General features: G+C 44.0%; 1 protein-coding gene across 2 annotated transcripts; it reads right to left on the bottom strand.

Moving 5' to 3' along the window:
* Positions 1–494: 494 nt before the first annotated feature.
* Positions 495–19195, bottom strand: LOC103468447 (trinucleotide repeat containing adaptor 6B). 2 transcript variants are annotated; one of them, XM_008415545.2, is made up of 21 exons: positions 18865–19195; positions 16283–16370; positions 15607–15628; positions 14743–15189; positions 11262–14033; positions 11026–11172; positions 10690–10883; positions 10345–10407; positions 10100–10258; positions 9826–9963; positions 8903–9073; positions 8651–8767; positions 7686–7893; positions 7434–7586; positions 7091–7258; positions 6206–6352; positions 4947–5039; positions 4516–4725; positions 4261–4328; positions 3125–3264; positions 495–2524 (listed from the first exon to the last, which is right to left on the bottom strand). In XM_008415545.2, the coding sequence occupies exons 2-21, from the start codon at positions 16337–16339 to the stop codon at positions 1996–1998; spliced, it is 6003 nt and encodes a 2000-aa protein (XP_008413767.1). In that variant the 5' UTR covers positions 16340–16370; positions 18865–19195; the 3' UTR covers positions 495–1995. The 2 variants fall into 2 exon arrangements, with proteins under 2 accessions (XP_008413767.1, XP_008413766.1); XM_008415544.2 differs by lacking the exon at positions 18865–19195 and having other exon boundaries at positions 16283–16408.
* Between the last annotated feature and the right edge of the window lie 392 nt (positions 19196–19587).

Genomic DNA, 19587 nt, shown 5'->3' on the forward strand with positions numbered 1-19587 from the left:
GAGAGAATTTTCACATAATTCTGCTTAGAAGACTACAAACATTCATAGTTAGCATAAATTGTATCATTTTTATATTTTAGGCATCTTTAGCTGTTATTTTTTACGGTGAACCTTATCGGTTGAGGCTATACAACCTGGGGTCTTTTCTAAATGGAGTGTGCATATTCTGTGCATAAGTGGGTTCCTCTCACAGCCTAAACACAGAACCACAATTGTAAATTGTTTCAGTTGTGTTWTATACATACATAAATATTTAAGTGGAATATTGACATTGTGTAGAGTGCAGGAAAATWMCCCAAAAATGTAAACATAGGCACTCAGTTCTTGGTAAAAAAACAACAAACATTTAAGTTGTCCTTGAATAATGACTATTTTTGAACTGTTCAACTGCATTGAAAAGCACACAATTAATCTGAACATCTATCTCCAAGATGAATTTATGCAAATTTCTGACGAGAGCTGCATTAAAAAAATAAATAACCACGAGGACAAACTTAGAAGCCAATACTTTCATCTTTATTAATCTTGTTCTCATTGTTTAAATAAATTTTTCTTCTGTAAAATCTCAAAACGAAAACACTGAACAGGAGTGTTAAAGCCTGTCTTAATTTAAAACAAATACACAACAACAAACCATTAAAAACGAACGGTAACGCTTACACTGTATCTGTAAACAACCCGCCCCTCCCCGCCCACTGCACACAGTTTGATAAGATTTGGCATGTCCATTTTTCTCAACGCATATGCCTTCAGCTCTTTGTGTCATTAAAATGTTTTTTTTTTTTTTTAATTATTGCAGGTCAGACAATAAAAAAAGACATATCTACTAAAAAACACTTCAAATGAAAAGGGAAAAAAAAGCATTAGTGCCAATATTTCTTAACACACAGTCAGCAGAATACCAAATGCACTCATAACATTTTTTTTGTATAGACCTTCTGTATAAGTAAGCAGCCTTGCCCACATTATGACAGGCATTACCATGCGCACACACATCGTTGTCACATTCTCACACACATGCACAGCGACTGTGGTGGTTTATAATCCACTTACTTGGTCTCAGTCTCACTCATACTCATAGTGTGTGTGATGCCGCACGCAGCATCGACACGTGGAGAAATGCATCATAGCCTGAAAATGCCAGCAATTAAACATGTATCACTGCAACAGTAACAAACATGTTCGAGAACGAATAACAGAAAAAAAAAACAAACAAAAAAAAAACAAGAGTGCGTGAGATACAACAGTAGGAGGTCAGCATTTTTGAAAACAGATCAATGACTTTTTTTTTCTATTTTTTTTTCTCAAAATGTCACTATTCAAAAATTAAAATCATACATCCAAACGAAACAAGAAAACAAAAAACAAACTTAACATACACAGTAAGATACAGCCCTGATCTGGATCAGAGCCATTTTGCATGTGTTTGGATTCAATCTCTGTCTTTAAGGGGATGTGAATACAAACTGCGCTCCTCAGTGTTCTCTTATAATGATGAAGGTAATGCTGTTTACAGTGCCTGTCTGTCTGAAGGCTTCTCTGTATTTGGTGTGTGCATGTTCATGTAAATCGGTTAAAAAGTCCCCCTACTTACTAAGCACATCGCGATCCAGTCGAGTCTTTAAGACTCACTGACTTTTCATTTCTTTTTTTTTCTTTTTCATTCTTTTTCAGGTTTCAAGTCTAAGCAGTTGAAATCTTCATGTGTGGAAAAAAAGGCTGAATACACATCTAACAGTCCCTGCATTTGTTTTTTTTTTCATATATATAATAGCTTAAGTCTGGCCATGAGAATGTGTGTAAGCATGTCTCACATTTCTGCTTTAAGTGTGTGCACGTTAATATGCATACTAGTATATGTACGCACGGGTATGTATTCAGTACATCAATATGCATACCATGTAAATATGTGTGCCATATTAAGTACATATGTATCCCAGTGTATGCCCTATCAGTGTGTTCAAATCCAATCGTACTACTCGTTGGGCGGGCTCATCAGATGGAGTCGGCCCCTCCCCCCAGCAGGTCGCCAGGCAACAGTCCGGCGTCCATTTGGTGCCTTTCCTCCATTTGAGGTGCTCCCCACAGGCTGCTGCTCGGGTATCCTGCGTTTATGCCGCCCCACAGCCCAGACCGCCCACTCTCCACCCCGCTGACGCCTCCTTCCCCGGCCCCGTTGGTGCTCCACTGGGAGAATATCGCGAGCCCCGGTCCTTGGGCCGAAGACGCTTCCGAAGAAGCACCCGTACCGTCGAGACTCTGCCATCCGGAGCCGGACGACCTTTCCCCTCCGCCGCCACCATTTCCATTTCCGCCTGAAGAYGAGCCCACGGCCGGTCGCTCACTCCCARGGGAGCTCCCGCCGCTGCTGGCCACAGCCACGCCAGTTCCAGATGGACCGGGCGCGCCGTTGCCGGCCCCTCCTCCCGAGCCGGCCCCTTCGGCCTGGGAATGTGCAAAATAGCGCGCAACCTCTTCTTCACTCACAAACTCAGCCAGGATGGTGGTGTTTCCCAGAACACACCTGGAAGGCAAGTCAAGGAAGACATCTTTTAGGAATACAACATTATTCACTCATTAAGCTTCTCAAAGTTGTCTTGTATTATAACTAGGGCCGCAAACAACTATTTGACTTATGATTATCGATTGGAACTAATTTCAATTTAAGAAATCAAATCGATTAATAACGTCCGCTTAGACCATCCAGCAGAGGGTGCCGCTGGTCTTCCTAAAGCGGAGCCAGATGATGCAGAAATAAAGATGCCGGAGACATACAAGAACGAGAAAAAGAAACGTTCCAAATGGAGTCCAGTGCGAGATGCAAGATGCACCTTATATTTCAAAACGGTGCTAGGCCATGTCAAGACAACAAAATACAAAAAAATATATAAAATTATCAGAATATAGTCATAAAAGTGGGGAATTTAAAACAAGAGAAAACTCAGGTTCTGGCCGCTTATTAGTTGACTGATGAGATTAATCAACTTTTGATTAACTCATTAATCGGTAACTTCCTCTCTACTTACAACCATAAGGTCTAAAGAATTTATTGGGTTTCATTTTTATAAACAATATTTGAGAACCACTGGATCCACAGTGTCTGTGGAGCTGCTGGTGAACCTACATGTGAAGAGCACCCTGAGCCTTGGCCGCCTCCTGCCGGCTGTTATATCGAACCAGAGCGCTGCCCTGGGTTAGGCCCAGGTGAAAGGTCAGCAGGGGGCCGTGCTGCATACAGATAGTCCTCAGCGTGGAGCCGTCAATCTAGAATCAGAAGAAGAAGAAAAAAAAAAGAATGTTTGTTGTAAAACATTTCACCGGGTTCATTCAGTATTTGGCCAGAAAAGGTTGAGGAATGTTGGCGGTTGTGTAAGAATGGTTATGTAGAGGAAAAGCTCCGTGTTAATAATGCAGACATCGCACTTTGCATTAAATCCATTTATAATGTCTTAATCGTCATGGTGAGATAGAGCGCTACGTCTCCAGCGACATAATTGGTGTGCATTACTAATGTAAGCCCAGAAGTTATCGTCTTCATTTTTAAGCTTTTTGAGGAATGAAAAAGTATTTTCTGTTAATCCCAACTCATTAAATGGCTGAGTTATCTCTGCAGTCCAGCTCTAGCAGAGTCACCCTTTAGTCCGTTTGATCCGATAATACTTATTTTAGAGCTTGAGCATGAATATGCTTTTATCTAAACTATCCTATTTTCTTTGTTTATGGAAGTTGATGAGGTTGAATCCAAATCCAATTATCCACTTCAGATTTTTATAGGTGAGAAATTTGGAAAAGTCCAGGATTTTATTCCACTTTAAAATCACATAGTTTGGCTTATCACATAAAAGTTTGAGTTTGTGCGCAGCTTAAAGGGTGTTCCACTTTTGAAAGCGACTGCATTATTTTCACACAGTAAGCAGCTGCATCATAAAAACCACCCCAATGCAATCTCTTTAAAAATATGATAAAATTAGATTAAAAGTTGGTTATCAGTGAGCAACATTCAGGATTTTGCATATAAGGGATTGTAACTTTCTGTATCCCACAGATCTTTTATCAGAAAACCTTTTATGTGAACCTGACTAAATATAGTTTGTTTATTTAGATGACTGATTCAAAGATTGACGTTGACTAAAATATAGAGGTTACCGACAAGTAAATCTAACATGCCTCTGCTACTGTAATTATTGTTCTGAGTTAAATTTCCAAACAATGCTGGTATTTTTAGTCTCCTGTGTCCATGTGAGCGTCCTCTGTCCTTACCTGAGGGGTCAGGTTTCTCAGCAGCAGCCAGCAGCTGCTTCTAGAGGTACCATCACTCCAAGCTGAGCCTAGAAAAAAACAAACGCATAGCAGGAAGAGAGAGGAGTAGCATGATGAAACAGAAACACTGTCATGCTAACCATGCTAGTCAGAAGCTATGATACATGAAACCTTCTTTTCTTAACAGTGTAAAATCAAAACAAAAGCTGACAAAAAAAAAAAACGGTTATGAAACCAATTCTCTCTCCAAAGTACCTGACCCAAATCTTGACTCTTGATTCATCCCTCCCCAGCTCCGAGCCAACCGCGGACCTCCAGTTCCCCACGGGGAGGGCGAGGCCTGCTTCTGATTGGTCAGGCCAGGAGGGGGACGCGGCAGCTGCGAGCTGTTGCGATTGGTCTTCCATAATTTGTTTTGTCCGATGGGCTCTGGAGGCCAGCTGGGCTTGTACTCGGAGTACTTTCCTGGGAGTGGTATGGAGAGTGGGAGAGATAAATGAGTTATGAAATGCAAGTTACACAGAGGCATGTTGCAGACAGCAGATATGACAGCTTAGCAGACAGAAAACCTGGGGAAACTTTTCTAAAAAACAGAACCATGTACCATGTAGTGATTTGAATTCCAAATTAATGAGTAGGGAAAAAAAAGGGTTGAATGCAAAGAAGAAGCAAAATAGAAATCAGACCTGTGCTGTGTGCATTGCTGAGGGGGCTGTCTGAGGCACTGTAGGGCCAGGCACCAGGTGAAGGCAGCGAGGTGTTGAGGGAGGGGTTTGGCCCTGCAAACGGTTCAGACATCAGCAAAAAAAGTAACAGCCCAAATACTGAGCCATTAAGAAGATTTTCCTCGTGTGAGGGCTGCAGGAAACAGCAGGGCTGAGCTACAATACACAGAGCAGTGAAGCTTCAGCGATAAGGAGTGTTCTCTTTTTTTTTATTTATTCCTTGGAAATGTGGCATTTCCTTTAGAGTTTATCTAAAATCCTCACAGGATTTACAGTATGGCAACAGTTGCCGTTAGCTTGACCGGGTTAATTGGCTGCACCTGAGAGAGCACAGATTAACGGCACGCCTAGAGAGGGCAGATCCGCTTGTTGACGACTTTTAGTATTGAACGGCTGTCACAAAAAACTATTACCCATTTCAGTTGTCCGTTTGACGTTGCAGCTCAACAACCTGAATCAGAACATGAATTGGGGGCTTGTCCGGGATACGAACCTTGAGCCTCTTGCTTTTGGTAGCTACTCTTCAGCTTCAACGAGTTTTAGGAAAAAAGCTTAAAGGAATCTTTTTAATTGACATTTTATGGGATACACAGAAAACCTGAAAAGTTTGTAGAGTTAGTCCTGTATTTTAACTGTTCCGTTGTAAAAAAAAAAAAAAAGAAAAAAGAAAAAGAAAAAAAAAATCATGCGTTTCAATAGAAAATGGGGTCATTCCCTTTTGGAAGGAACCTCCACCCAAATCAGATACATTTAATTTAGGCTTTTATATTCAAAAATACTTTAATTTTAATAAAAGGTTTCTTTCTATTTTATGATTATGTGTTGCTTTCTGTTAAGCCATCACATAAAATCCTGATATTTGGTTATAATGTGAACAAGGCTAAGAGGTTTGATAACATTTTCATGATGAAGCAAGAAAACTTCAGAAAATCTTGTTAAGCTACCAGGGCACTATAATGTCTCTGCCTGTCTTAGTAAATTATTTATATATATATATATATATATATATATAAAAACATTTTAAAACCTTGACTATATAATAAATACAATATAATCCAATAGCAACCAACAGTACATGTGGTATAATAAGAGTTTATCATCTTCCAGTTGGTCAAAACATCATTTTTAGAGTTAGTACATCATGTACTTTTGTCTCAAGGATAATATGTAAACACTCAAACCAGGAACTAAAAACTGGAAGACATTTGGCAGTGAATTACCTATATTGTCTCGTAGTAATGGGTGGTCCGGATCATTGAGATTTGGGGATGCTGGGGAGCCGAGGACTCTGCCAGGGGTCATATAGGGGTCGGACTCTGGGTCCCCAGTGCTCTGGATTCCTTTCCATGGCACACCGGGCTGGAACTCTGTCACAACAGAAACATGAGTAGCTTAAATGATGCGGGTAATTTGCATGTATTAAGATTTAAAGCCTTGGCTACGTTCTTAAATCCTCAGTGTTCATTGATTCTGAATTACAATCCTTAATCTACTGTTATTTAACTTTAAGGCTGAAACAATCAGATTATTTGTGATTAATTGAATATTGAAATAATTGTAAAAAAAAATTGCATTCAATCGTTAACCGGCTGGAAAAACAGTATACCATGAACAGTAATTAAGCCAAAACTGTACAAAAATATGTATACATTTAAGAAAAAAAAATTCTGTAAATACATTCTACCCAGAACTCCTAGTTTTAGCTTCACCCGATTCATCTGTAAAAAAAAATAGTCTTCTCATAAGAACTTTTTGCTATCAAGTTACTGAATAGTTAAAGAAAACAAAAAATCAATTAATCTACAAATAATCAAGGATACACTAAATGAAGGTTGTGTTATTACATTTTAAACAATGAAGCATTTTCTTATTTAAAAAGGGAATTGATTTCTTTATTTTTGATATTGTGTAAATAAAATACTGCAGTGGATCAATAAAAAAAATCTGCAGAATGTGCCAATTTATAAATTCAATTACTAAAATAATTGAAGGTTGCAGCTCTATTTAACTTCTAAAAGCATAAGTGTAAAGTTTTTCTCAGACTGTCACTGATCCTGTAAGATGAAAACAGATCAAATGATGAAGAAGCAGCAGCATGTCCACACCTGGAGGCCAGCTTGAAGTGGCAGGTTTGTTTCCCATCTTACTACCAGGAGTTCGGTGCCAGCTGTCTGCAGAGCCCTGAGGTGGGATCCCTAAACCTTCACTGCCCAGCATTTCATACTGGGAGTACGGAGACCCTCCTCGAACCTTTATCGTACTGGGTATAGGGCCTTGCGGATAGCAAAAAAAAAAAAAACACAAAACAGCTTTAGTCATTTGCTGCGTCATGCTCAGATACACTGTGAATGGCGAGTGAGTAATGAAGTCGAGGCGACAGCAGCGGAGGTGTGACATTTGGAGATGGAGGGGAAAAAACATCGCAGTGGGAACCATCTGTTGGCCTACCGTTCTTGTGAAGGGCTGTGTCTGGAGGGGACGGAGCAGGGGAATGTCCCTCCATCATCCATTTAAAGCGGGACTGTTGTCCACTCATGTCCTTCATGCCCCCCATCATGGGACTGAGTTCTAGTGTCGACAGGTTGCCACCAGCTGTGAGCCCTGACCAGAAAAAGAAAAAAAAAAAAAAAAACATCCTGGATCAAGCATCGACTCCGGCTGACAGGTGAGTAAAAACATCAGCTGTCTGGAGGAACGTACCAGAATACATTCCTTGTGATTTGGCATGAAGATCTGATAAGGGACCCCCCATTCCAGTGTGTGGGAGGGGGTCTACCATGGATTGTTTAGACACACCTCCTCCCAGGTGAGAGGGGGACAGCTTGGAGTTCCCTCCTCCAGGTGTTGCTCCTCCAACTCCAACCTGCTGCTGCTGCCTCTGCTGGAGAATCGCCATGATCCTCGCCAGCTGAGAAGAAAGAAACACAAAGGAAGAAGAATGAGAAAATGTGCAAGTACCGTAATTTCTGGACTAGTTAGCGCACCTGAATATAAGCTCCACCCACTGAGAAACAAGAAAAAAAAGACACATATTGGCTGCACTTGTCTATATACTTGCTTAGACACGTTTTCCAGTCGATTTTATCTTGTGTTTTATTAACTTTATATTATAATCCTTTTTTTATCAGTAGTTCTACAAATCAAAAGCACACTAAAGTCTGGGTACTTGTGTACATTGCCTGTATCTGCAACATCAGTCTTGCATAATTCAGATTTTGAACTGGAACTTAATTAAGGGTCATCCAGAATCATCCAAAGCGATGAAATGGCTTTTAACCCCACCGTCCAATCAGACAACCTCTCATGTCTTCACTTGTTTCACTGCTGCAGTGGCTAACGCTTTAGCAAACAAATAAAACTGTCTTCACTCAGCAACCATCACTGTGAACCTCATCGTGTAGTCGTGTCGCTTAGCAACACAATAACCTAACTCAACCCGCTGAAACTTAAGGGGTGGGGGACAAAAACGCAACCATAACAACCCTCTCCGGAGGAGTCTGTCCACGGAGGCGCCACGCCTTGCTCTGCAACACTTCTGAATGTCTCTGGATGACGTCGGCTAACCGTGGCAGCCCTGATAGAGTGGCCTCTTCTTTGTTGTGTGATCAAGGAAGAGCAGCTGAACCAAAGATGTGTATGATTAAAAAGATCTCTGAAAAGCTCACCTGCTGCGGGTCTGTCTGCTGCCTGAGAGGCTGAGGTTGGGGGAACTTCCTCTGGTTCTGCAGGAGCTGCTGTTGTTGCTGCTGCTGCTGCTGCTGTTGTATCAGCAGCTGACAAGCCTGCCACAAATGATGGCAAGAAACATTTTGTAAAAATCAACGTTCAACAATCGCTTGAACGGCCGATTCGTTCTTGAGAAAGGGTCGCCAGCGGGTGACTCATGTTGGTGAGCTGCGTAACGTTTTAGCGCGTACCAGATGGAACTGATGCATTTGGGGGTAAATGTTGCTGAGCACTGCAAGCTGCTGCGGGGAAATCTGAGGCGGGAACACTCCTCCGCCAACACTTCCAACGCCGCCGACACCTCCCACTCCCCCTACGCTGCCACCAGGAGAGGGCATCTGCTTCAGCATGGGACCCGGCACCTGTAGGGTAAAAACAAAAAAGAAAAAAAAAAACAAAGCGAGAGATGACATGTAAAATGGGGGCTTGGTGACACTGAAGTGAATCATAATAAAAAAACAAAAACAAAACAGAATCGAATTGATTCCAGGTGCTTTGGGAACGTTATGTACTTTTGTCACTAAACAGTTGAAATGCGCCACAGTCTAAAGGCGCTGAGGAATGAAGAAATAAGGAAAATGTAACATAAAATTTTGCTGCACTATAAATTGTCCCAGTGATTATTGAAAAAAGATAATTTTGTCGTTTTGAGACCATTTTCAAGAAATTTATTGATAATGATTTAACAATCCAATTTCGCCCAATCAAAGATCAATGAACAGCAACGGCTTAGACCTGACCAACTGAACAAAGAAAAATCACTTTATGTTGTCATTGTTTGCACAACGTTGCGATATTTAAATATTTACAGCTGCAAGTGCAAGCCACTTTTGTTTATGACCGTCTCCATATCAACAACTCTGAATCCAGCTGGTGTGAAACCTGCATCCTGATGCTCTGGTGCATTTCTGAGTTAAAACCAGAATCAATAATGAACGTAGCGGAGAACATCGCAGCCCAGGTTACCACGGGAACCAAACAAACAACTAAAAGAAATTGCGATGACTATGACTCTCATTGGGCACCATAAAAATTAGTGGTACCAGCGACATAAAGCGACATGTTTTGTTTTTGGATGGCAAAAAGAAGAAGACGACGATGGAGGACAGCCAACCTGAGCAGACAGGAACTGATGAGGCACTTGAGCCCGTAACCCTGGGGACGTGTTCATCGAATGCATGCCAGGCTGGTGCATCCCTCGAGGCTGAGACATCCCTCCTCCACCTGCAACAAACACTCCATGGCCACCCATCTGGAACAACAACGCACCACCGACCATTAGGAACTCTGTGCTGAGAGTCAAACTAAAGGCTTTGAACAGTTTCAAGTGACTTGTAATTTTAATGTAATGTTGAAATTATGTAAATACAGCATAATAAGACTCTTGCCTTATCACCGTAGGGTCCCATGTCACCAGGGCCCATGTCTTTGGAACTAGGCATGCGGTACCCTCCTCCGCTTCGTCCTCCTCTTCGCATCTCTCCATTGTAGTCATTTATTCCTCTCTTGTCCCCGTCCATCTTTTTATCCACTCCCGGATCATCACCCTAAGAAAAAAATTATAATATAAATGTTTTTAATGATAACTTCTTATAAAAGCGAACTGGTTTGGGATTTTTGGAGAACTTCTTACCAGAAGACCCATGTTGGAAAACTGGCGTGATACTGGATTCATCCAGCTGTCGCCTCCTCCACTCTGTAAGAAACCCAAACATTGCTCTCAATCACAAACAAGCATAAAAAGTTTTAAAAATAGTTATTTTTCAATAAATAATGTACATGGTTAAAAAAAAAGGAGAAAAACAAGATGGACGCAACATGAAACATCTATCGTGTGATTATCTGTTTTGGATTGAAAGACTGTCGACAGTGTCTTTGTTTCCATCAATGTGGGAAAAGAGTAAAAAACAAAGTGAAAAAATAAGTAAGTAGAAGAAAGAAAATAGTTCTGTTCCAGAAAGGTCACCCTGTTCCTAACCTTAATGTTTCCTCTCTTCCCAGCATGACTCTGACCCCAGCCTCCAGAGTTAAACGATGAGCCGCTTCCCTGAGAACCCGCGCTGTTCCAGACTCCGCCGCCACCGCCGTCCTCGTCGTCCTCCCAGCTCGGGTGCCGGGACGCGGCGATGGAGCTGTCGCCCTTCCCGCCCCAGCTGTCCACTGACTTCACTCCTGCAACAAAAACAAACCAAGACGGCTTAAAAAGCAGCCCAGTCTAGAGATTATTGAGAAGTACTGGGTATTGGTGCTAAAAAGTGGATTAAAATCTTCGTAAAGCCACTGGAGCTACATAAATGAATGTTTCGGTTCCTACCAGGTTTGCTGGGGTTGGGTGAAGGGTTCCTCCAGCCAGCTGATTTGCTGGAGTCGTCCGGTTCTCCCCAGCCAGTCGCAGAGTCCGACGTCTGGCCCCAAGTCCCTGTGCCATCATCCACGCTTTGTGCAGCTCCGCCCCACATGCCTGTAAAGGAATTGAACATTTAGCTTTATAGTTTGCTATTGAAACGGACACCTTGTAATCAGTCCCGATTGTTATTCTGCTTCCCTTACCCACTGCTCCACTGCTGGGGTTGGAGTTGATGCTGTGCTGCCGTCTCGGAGGCTGTTGTTGTATCGCTGGCGGCGGCGGCGGCGGACCCTGTGGGCCCTGCGGGCCTTGATTTGACCCCGGCGTGGTGCTGTTCTTGTCCCACAGGTTCACATTCTTGTTGTTGTGGCGCGATGGGTCTCCCCAAGCTGACGTGCCGTCGTCGATCTCCATCTTCCGGCTTATGGACTGAGGCGACGGTTCCTCCCAGCCGCTGGGCTCCAGCGGGTCCCCCGCACCCCCAGAGATTTGAGGAATTGGGCCAGAGGTCCACCCCAAACTTTGGTTCTGGTTCTTTGAAAGCTGAGCTCCGCCTCCGACACTCGGCTGGCTGTTCCACCCCCCAGGTGATTGCTGCTGCTGTTGATGATGATGATGATGATTTTGGGCTTTCGTTGGTGCCGCTTGGCTGTTTGGTATCTGTGCTGCGTTGGGTTTGGCGCCCCCCCAGTCCTGGTGGGATTTGCCTCCACCCACATCTCCTCCACTGCCCCACCCTCCTCGCTGAGATCCCCCTTCGTCCACGTTTCCCCAGGAGGATCCCTCGTCGGAGTTGCTTCCGACTCTACTCCTCCCGTCTCCCCACCCGGCCCCAGAAGCAGAGTCTCTCTTGCCCCATTCCTCTCCCCAACCACCCGTTTCTCCTCTTGTAGATCCCTTCCACCCCCCTTTTCCTTTGCCTTCTGCTCCGTCTCCCCACCCGCTACCCTGTTGTTCAAAGTCTTGCCAGTTTTTCCTTCCTCCTCTGTGACCTCCCCACTGCTGGTCGTCCGTCCTCCATCCTTTGCCCTCTTTTTCAGGTGGCGGTTCCCCCCATCCTCCAGCTGCCTTTCCTTGACCGCCCTGCATGTCGTCTTCCGGCGATCCTGGCTTCCTCATGGTGCTGCTAGGCATAAAAGGACCACCGGTGGACTGCGTAGCGCCACCCTCCCAATTATCCCTGGGCGTAGGAGGGCCAGAGTTTAGGCTGCCGGACGACGCATCATTGGACGCAGAACCGCTCTCGGAGGGGTACCTGGAGCTGCGGATGGTGGTAGTGTTTATGGTTGCTGATGAGAATGCAGAGGAAGATGAAGGGTTTCTTTCGTTTCTGTTCCCTACACCTTTTGAGGTGTCCAGGTCCCAGGCCACGTTCTGCTTGATCTGAGTCTGGCCCCAGCCCGTGTTGGACAGAACCCGGGGGTCCAGATCGGATCTGTTGAGCATGCTTAGTAAGGCCACGTCTGCCCCGGAGGACTGGTCGGAATGGTGCCGTGCGGAGTGATCCTTCTGTCCGCCTCCACTTCCAGCGACGGATCCACCGCCGCTTGACGACGAATGTCCCCCGCCGCCTCCGACAGCTCCACCCGGCCCTCCCCACTCCCCGACTGTCCCGTCTCCACCTTCCATCCCTTTCTGATTGTCCCAAGCTTTTGTCATAGTTGCTAAGTTTTGCGAGGCAGAGTCCTCTAAACAGCCGCCGCCACCGCTGTCCGTGCTGCTGCTGATGCTGCTGCTTCCATCCACTTCTCCTCCGCTTCCTATTGCTAAGTTAATAGAACCTACACTTTCTGCGGTACCGCCCCAATTCACTTCTGTACTTCCTCCTTCCCAAGCTCCCTGAGATACAACTGGGTTGGTTGACCCCCCGCCATTCCCCTTGCCCCACCCGGCTTTGTCATCCTGGCTACCAAACCTCCAAACGTTCCCTTCGTGCCCCTGAGCTCCAGTACCCCCTCCGCCCCACCTGTCTGCCTGCGAGGCACCAGTGCCAGATTCGGAAGTCACCGGAGGCATGGCGCTCCAAGATGACGAGGCAGCAGAGGAGGAAGACAGAGACCCAGAAGTATTTGCCTCACCTTCACCGCCAACCTCACAGTTTCCCTCGTTGACGCCTTCCTGATTTGGTCCCGCTTCTCTCCCCGCCCCGCCCGAACACGGCTCTGGCCCTGGATTGCCTAAGTGCTGCTGCTGTTCTCCAGTCTTGGCCCCCACAGCGGTTTCAGTGTGCTGCTGGTAGAGACCAGTTTGATTCACAGATGAAAGTGTCTGAGTGGTGATGACAGTGGTGCTGGCAGAGAATGAGGAAGCTGAAGTCACGGACGAGTGTTGCGATGAGGCGCTACAAGCCGGAACGGAGGTCCCGCTCTGCCCCAGGGCGGGCCAGGCAGACGGGTTCACATTAGGGTTGAAATTGGCACCAGGTACGCTGCTGCTGCCACCCAACGGGCTCTCCTGAGGCCCAGGAAGAAGATGGGAGACTTTGGAATTGTAAGATGCTGCCGAGCCTTGGCCTACCTCCACTTGGGACGCGGCAGAGGAGACCCACACACCACTTGGCTGAGCACATTCAATAGGCGAGGAAGAAGAAGAAAGAGGAGAAGAGCGAGGTGGGGAAAGATTGTCCATGTTCCCTTCTCCTCCTCCTACTCCTCCTGCAGTTCCCCCCTTCTGCTGCATGTTTCTCTCCCCCCATGAGGCACTACTGTTGTTGTTACCAGGGCAGTCCTGCTCCTGCATCCCTCCTCCGGCCCCTTCAGAACTCAGTTTGGGGCCAGCAGTGATGCTAGGCCAGTCATCCAGGTCAGTCCCATCCATAAACACCTTCCCGCAGCCCTGAGAGGAGGACTGGCCGCCGGAGCCGGCCCCCCATGTGGAATTTGCATAAGTTGAAGTAGTAGTAGAAGACGACAGAGCAGCAACACAAAATGAGGATGAGGTGGGGGGTGAAGGGGAGGATGAACCCACGTTGGAATCTGTGGACAGAAGTTAAAGAAGTTATTGTAACTGGGAGTTTAATATAACATTTCAGATGTTGGGTTCCTCCAGTTTTCAACCGAATCTATTGAAGGATACGACAGTTGGTCAGTTTTATTCCGAGTTTCTGTGGAGGATAATAATACGGGGAATAATTTTGATAAATCTGATTATTTGAATTAAGGCTGCACCAAGGAATCGGCACAGGCTTCCTTAATGTTTGGTGATTCTTGCATGTGAAATCAATCTTATCTACCTTCACAAAGGTCTGAAAATCAGTCACTTTTCCTTTTAGCTCTGCCCTGAGGGAGAGCTGACCGACTGACTCACCCACCAGGTCACGCCTGCACATGTGCCGCTAACAATAGTCGTCTCACTGCTGCCGACTTAGCAACTTTGTTACTATATTTAGCAACTTTTCAGGCAAAAGAAATTGATATCGGAAAAAAAATTGGAATCGGTATGTCAGGCTCATTAAATATTGGTGATCGGCCAGAAAAGGGCAATCGGTGCGCCCCTTATTAGAACAACACTGTGATTTATTTTTCAAAAGGCATTCAGAATGTTACTTCTACAAAGTTCCCATTTATGGAAAACCGCTTTTCTCTAGATTTATGGTTTCAGATAAAATCAGCTAAACGTACATCAAAATACAGAAATTTGCATGTTTAATCTTTCTGCTCTATACCTGGTTGCCTTTAGCCTCACCTGTATTTCCGTCGGCGTTTGCATTGGGGCTTTCTGCCCCCTGTAAGGATGGGGCAACATCCCAGCCACTGCCTCCTCCCACCCCTCCCGTACTGCTTTCCCCTCCCCCCAACAGCATGGAGGACAGCGGCGGCTGGCCCCTCTTCAGTAGCACTTTATGGTCCTGCTGGCAGCGAAATCGCGGTGGTACTTCTCTAGACATGTATCGCTGCTGCTGCTGCTGTGAACTCTGACTTCCAGAAGGAGACGAGGCGGAGGCGGAGGAGGGCTGTCCGTTGGCCACAGCAGTTCGCTGCTTTGCATTGTTCCCGCCACCAGGAGGGACTTGGGTGGAACCCCCACCTGCACCAGGACTGGGGGACGACGGGGAAACGGGGCCAGGGCTGGGGGACGCTGAGCCTGGGGTGGCGAGCGGCTGGGAACAGGAGGGCTTGGCTGGTTCTGGCACTGAAATGTCAGAAAGGCTCGTTTACGACATCGGAATTAATGTAAGATTCACAACGAGGACCGTCAATTTTGTTGGTTTGAGACCATTTTCAAATCATATGGTATAATAATGCAAGTTTGCTCTCTCAAATACCAATAAACTTTTAATTTAGCAGGAAACAGATAACACTGGAACTGGAACCAAAATAAAAAGACAATAAACAGAAATAAAAACCAAACACAATCAAAGTCATACATAAAATGGATCGTGGCATCTCTGCAAACAAAATGCAAATAACAAATCTCATTTTATCATGCGATTAATTAATTGCGAGTTTTATTCACAATGTTAATGCAGAGCAAATCTCTACATTACCCAAGATAATGTAAGCCATGAATAATAAAGTCGCGATTTAAAATATTTATATATATATTTACCTTTGATTTTCTGTTCTGGCACCTAAAAGAAGAAACAGATACATTAAAAAATCATTTAAAACATCATGCTTTATTCATAAAACAGCATAAATGGTACACTTTCAAATGGTTCCAAGCAGAAATCCTTAAAGATCCTCAATATCTTTCGCTAGTCTTTGGATCTGTGCCTTTACCTGGAGAAAAATCTACGGTAGCTGCACCAAACTCTTCTAAACTTCCTTCTATTTTATGTCTACAATCTTTCACAATCTCAGAATAAAAATAGAAAACCCCAATAAATCTCGCATGTAAAGATAAATAGTTACCAATACAGCAAAGCTAAAAAAATACAACTCCGAGTAAAAAATAAAATAAAATTATTTCTTTCCTACTTGGATAAATGATCTTAATTTCCTCTACAAGTAGTTAGAATTTGACAATTTTGGTCACAAATATAAAATAAACTGTTTAGTTTATCGTCTATAAGACGCCCAGGTATGAATGAACACACTTTGGTGTGAGCCCGATTCAACTTCTGCTTTTATTATCTGGACAAATCAGTCAGACTGAAACCGTTTTGACTAATCAGAAACATTTCTAGATCCATTTTAAAATATCATTTCACCTCAACTACGTTTTTTAAAATTTTATCATTCTTTAACTAACTGAAAATACACAGCAGGAGCTCCAGGCCGACCTTCTGAGAGGTTTCCCTTTTCTTTTTCTCTTCTTTCTTCTTTTTCTTGTCTTCCATGAACTGCTGTTCCCCTTCTTGATTCTCCTGCCTGCGAAAAAGAAATGCACACATTCAATTATTCATGCTATTAATGCCACTGCAGTTCAGACGCACATGCGTCCGAGTCGCGCCGTCTTCATAAACAAGCGGGACGTTTCGACGCGTTCATCAGATCGTCTCCGACAATGTCAGCGTCGTAAAGAGAGAGAGAGAGAAAAGGTAACCGGGGCTAGACAACTTAGAGAGCAGGCCTTGGTACTCTGGCGCTGAGTTGCATAATTCATTAACCAGCAAACCATTGCAAGTCCAAATGGCAGACAGTGCAGACTGCAGGAAAAAAAAACAAGCAAAAAAAAAAAAAACACACACGCGTGGACTCGTACGTTTCTGAAAAAGCCGATGTTGGATGCATTCTAGCAGCAGAGGATAATTGTTTTCATGTGAGCTTATCACAGGTGAGTCAGCTGAGGAAAAGAGAAAATTTACAATGAGAAGATTTTCTTTTTAAAAGAAAATTTCACCAGAAACCCAAAAGTTTCTGAGACCTCAGTAGAATGTTGATCTGCAATTATTTCATTTAATTCATAAAGAAAATTAAAAATTGTGACTCCTTTAAGTCTTCTGTAAGAAATGTTATGCAAGAAAAGAAACCTTTTAACTGCTACACTGACCTAGACAGCACGTCCTGTTATTGGAGCTCAGCTTGTGGACACATCAGAATACTTTTTGTGCGTTTTATGTCGCAGCAAAACTATCCATTTTTTTACGTTATCCCAAGTGCAACATAATTGAATTTCTTTTTTTAGACGCAGGCGTTTGGAGCGGAAGTATTCGAGACCCCTGAATGCCCGTCGTTTAAAACGACAGACTACAATGCATGTTGGGGGATTTTAGTATTTTAAAATGTAGTGCACGAATGTGACATGGAAAGAAAAAAGGTTTTACTTTCTAAATTGAAAAATAAATAATCTGAAAAGTGTGGCATGCTTTAGCAGGGACATAGCTCTTTATTTGTTGGGGTATGTCTCAAACGGAGTTTTGTGGATCTAATCCAAGTCAAACTGGAAAGAGAGCATCAGTTTGACTCTTGCTAGTTTGATTTTTCTCCAAACTTTGACTGGGCCATTCAAACACCTGAAGTGGTGTTTGAATATACTGTGATCGAAAGCTTCCAGGTGTAGCTATTGCTGCTTTTAGGGTCGATGTCCTGCTGGAAGGTGAACCTCTGCCACAGTCTCAACTATTTTCCCCTCATTTTTCCACTCCAGCCATCTTCCCTGTCGCTGATAAAGTAAAGCTTCCCCACAGCATGATGCCGCCACCTCCACCTCACGCTGTGGAGATGGTGTGTTTTAGGTGGTGTGCAGTTGTCAGTGCTCTACAACAGTATTCTGCATTTAGTTCAAAAGCCCTATTTTGGTCTTTGAATGGGTTTCTTTCATTTTTTGTTCTCACCACTCTTCACAGGAAGATTTGTGCCAGCTGTGCCGCACTGTTTCCATTTTCAGATGGTGGAACGGCTGAACTTTGCTCCACAAAAAGCTCAAACTACCCAAAGGTGAAACATGCTGGCCATTTAAGTGACTTCTTAAGAGAGATGGTAGAGCTGCAATTTATTTGGGGGCATCAGGGGAAAAGTGGTCTCAATGGAAATACATGCAACACTTTCCTTTTTTTCCCCTCCAAAATAAAAAAATAAAATAAAAGTCAGGTTCCACTTTCCTTCTTCAAAACTATGCACCACATTCTGTTGTCCTATTACATAAATCCAATTTAAATTCATTTAATTTGTTGTGCTAGTGACAAAAAGTTACTTTCGCAAGCCGCCGTCGTTCAACCGTTTCAGCTTGTTTAGATGCACCTAATTAGCACAATGTTTACGTTGCTAGCGCAAGCTAACTGGATAGCTTGTGGGTTTAATCCGCCACTATGTAAAATACGACATGTCTTCACATTGTTTTTAAGTGCACGCGAGCAGCCGCAGGAAAAAAATTATTAACCTCATTTAAATAACACGCTAACGAGGAACAGTGGAGGTTTGGGGGTAGCTGTCGACAAGAGCAGCTTTACTCAAAGAAGCTCAACATGGTCCCCCGTGAAGCAGCGGCTGAGCACCGTCCTCTGACCCACAGAGCCGGGGTTAGAGGCGGCGAGCTGTCAGGGAGCAAGGTGTCTCCCTGCGGCTCCGCACAGCCACATCCTGAACGCAGCCGACAAACACCAACGTCACGTTAACTTACTAACAATATGCCTCTTGTTCTCGTTCTCCCTCCTACACACATTTTGCAATTAGACCCTCGACAACCTTTTAAGCTTTTCAAGTGAGAGGCGGGTTAGCAGGCTGCCCGGGTGCTGGGCTCCAACATTTGCCAGGGCCAAATTTATACGACGAAACTTGTATGACGTTTGTCCAAGCGAAGCTACCCTAAAACAGCGTTGTAGCTCGCCGTGTGAATGAAGGAACAGCTGCGGGTTTAGCTGCGTCATATGCGATGAGGAAAGACTCCCGGAGCGCATAAACATTCAAAACGGTAATTACTCACCTCGGGAATCACACAGGACATAAAGTGCTTCTGTGCAAATATTCTTGCAGACCCACCGCTAGCAGGCTAGCAAGGTAGCTAGCCTAGCGAGCTAGTTCTTCGAGGCTTTCAAGGCTAAATTGAATAAGAAATGACATCACCGGCAGGCGAAAAAATGTTAATCGTAGAAAAAGTGGAAAAAAACCGCAACTACCCTTTTTTGCGCAAACGTAGTTCTCAAGCTGTAAACAAAAAATACATATCCTCTTGATGACTGTCTATCGCTGTGTGATCGGTTAGTTTACTATCGGCCATTTTGCTTCTCTGTGGAGGTTCAGCCAGTGTATTATATCACCAGGCTGCTTGTTGATCAGAGAGGGGAGGAGGAGCACGGCGAGATCGGCTGTGGACCAGCAGAGGGCGCCTTTGAGCTATGAGCGCCTTCCGCGAGGGTAGCAATTATACGTTTGGTCCACCAGAGGGCGCGTTTACCTTTAGTAATGCACCCAGAACGAAGAAGAGTGTTATTAGAATGGTGAAGACTGAAATTATTTAACATATTTTTAAGTAACTTCCATCAGTTATAATAATATATTAATATTATTATTTAATTGTATAAATATATTTATATATTATTCACATATATAAATTGTTTTATAATTGATATTTATATTATTTTCCTTAGGGACCAGTATTGATATCAACACATTTTAAATTAGTTTATACAGAGACACTACTATAACT

Source organism: Poecilia reticulata, linkage group LG8 (assembly GCF_000633615.1).
Source record: "Poecilia reticulata strain Guanapo linkage group LG8, Guppy_female_1.0+MT, whole genome shotgun sequence".
Lineage (NCBI taxonomy): Eukaryota > Metazoa > Chordata > Actinopteri > Cyprinodontiformes > Poeciliidae > Poecilia > Poecilia reticulata.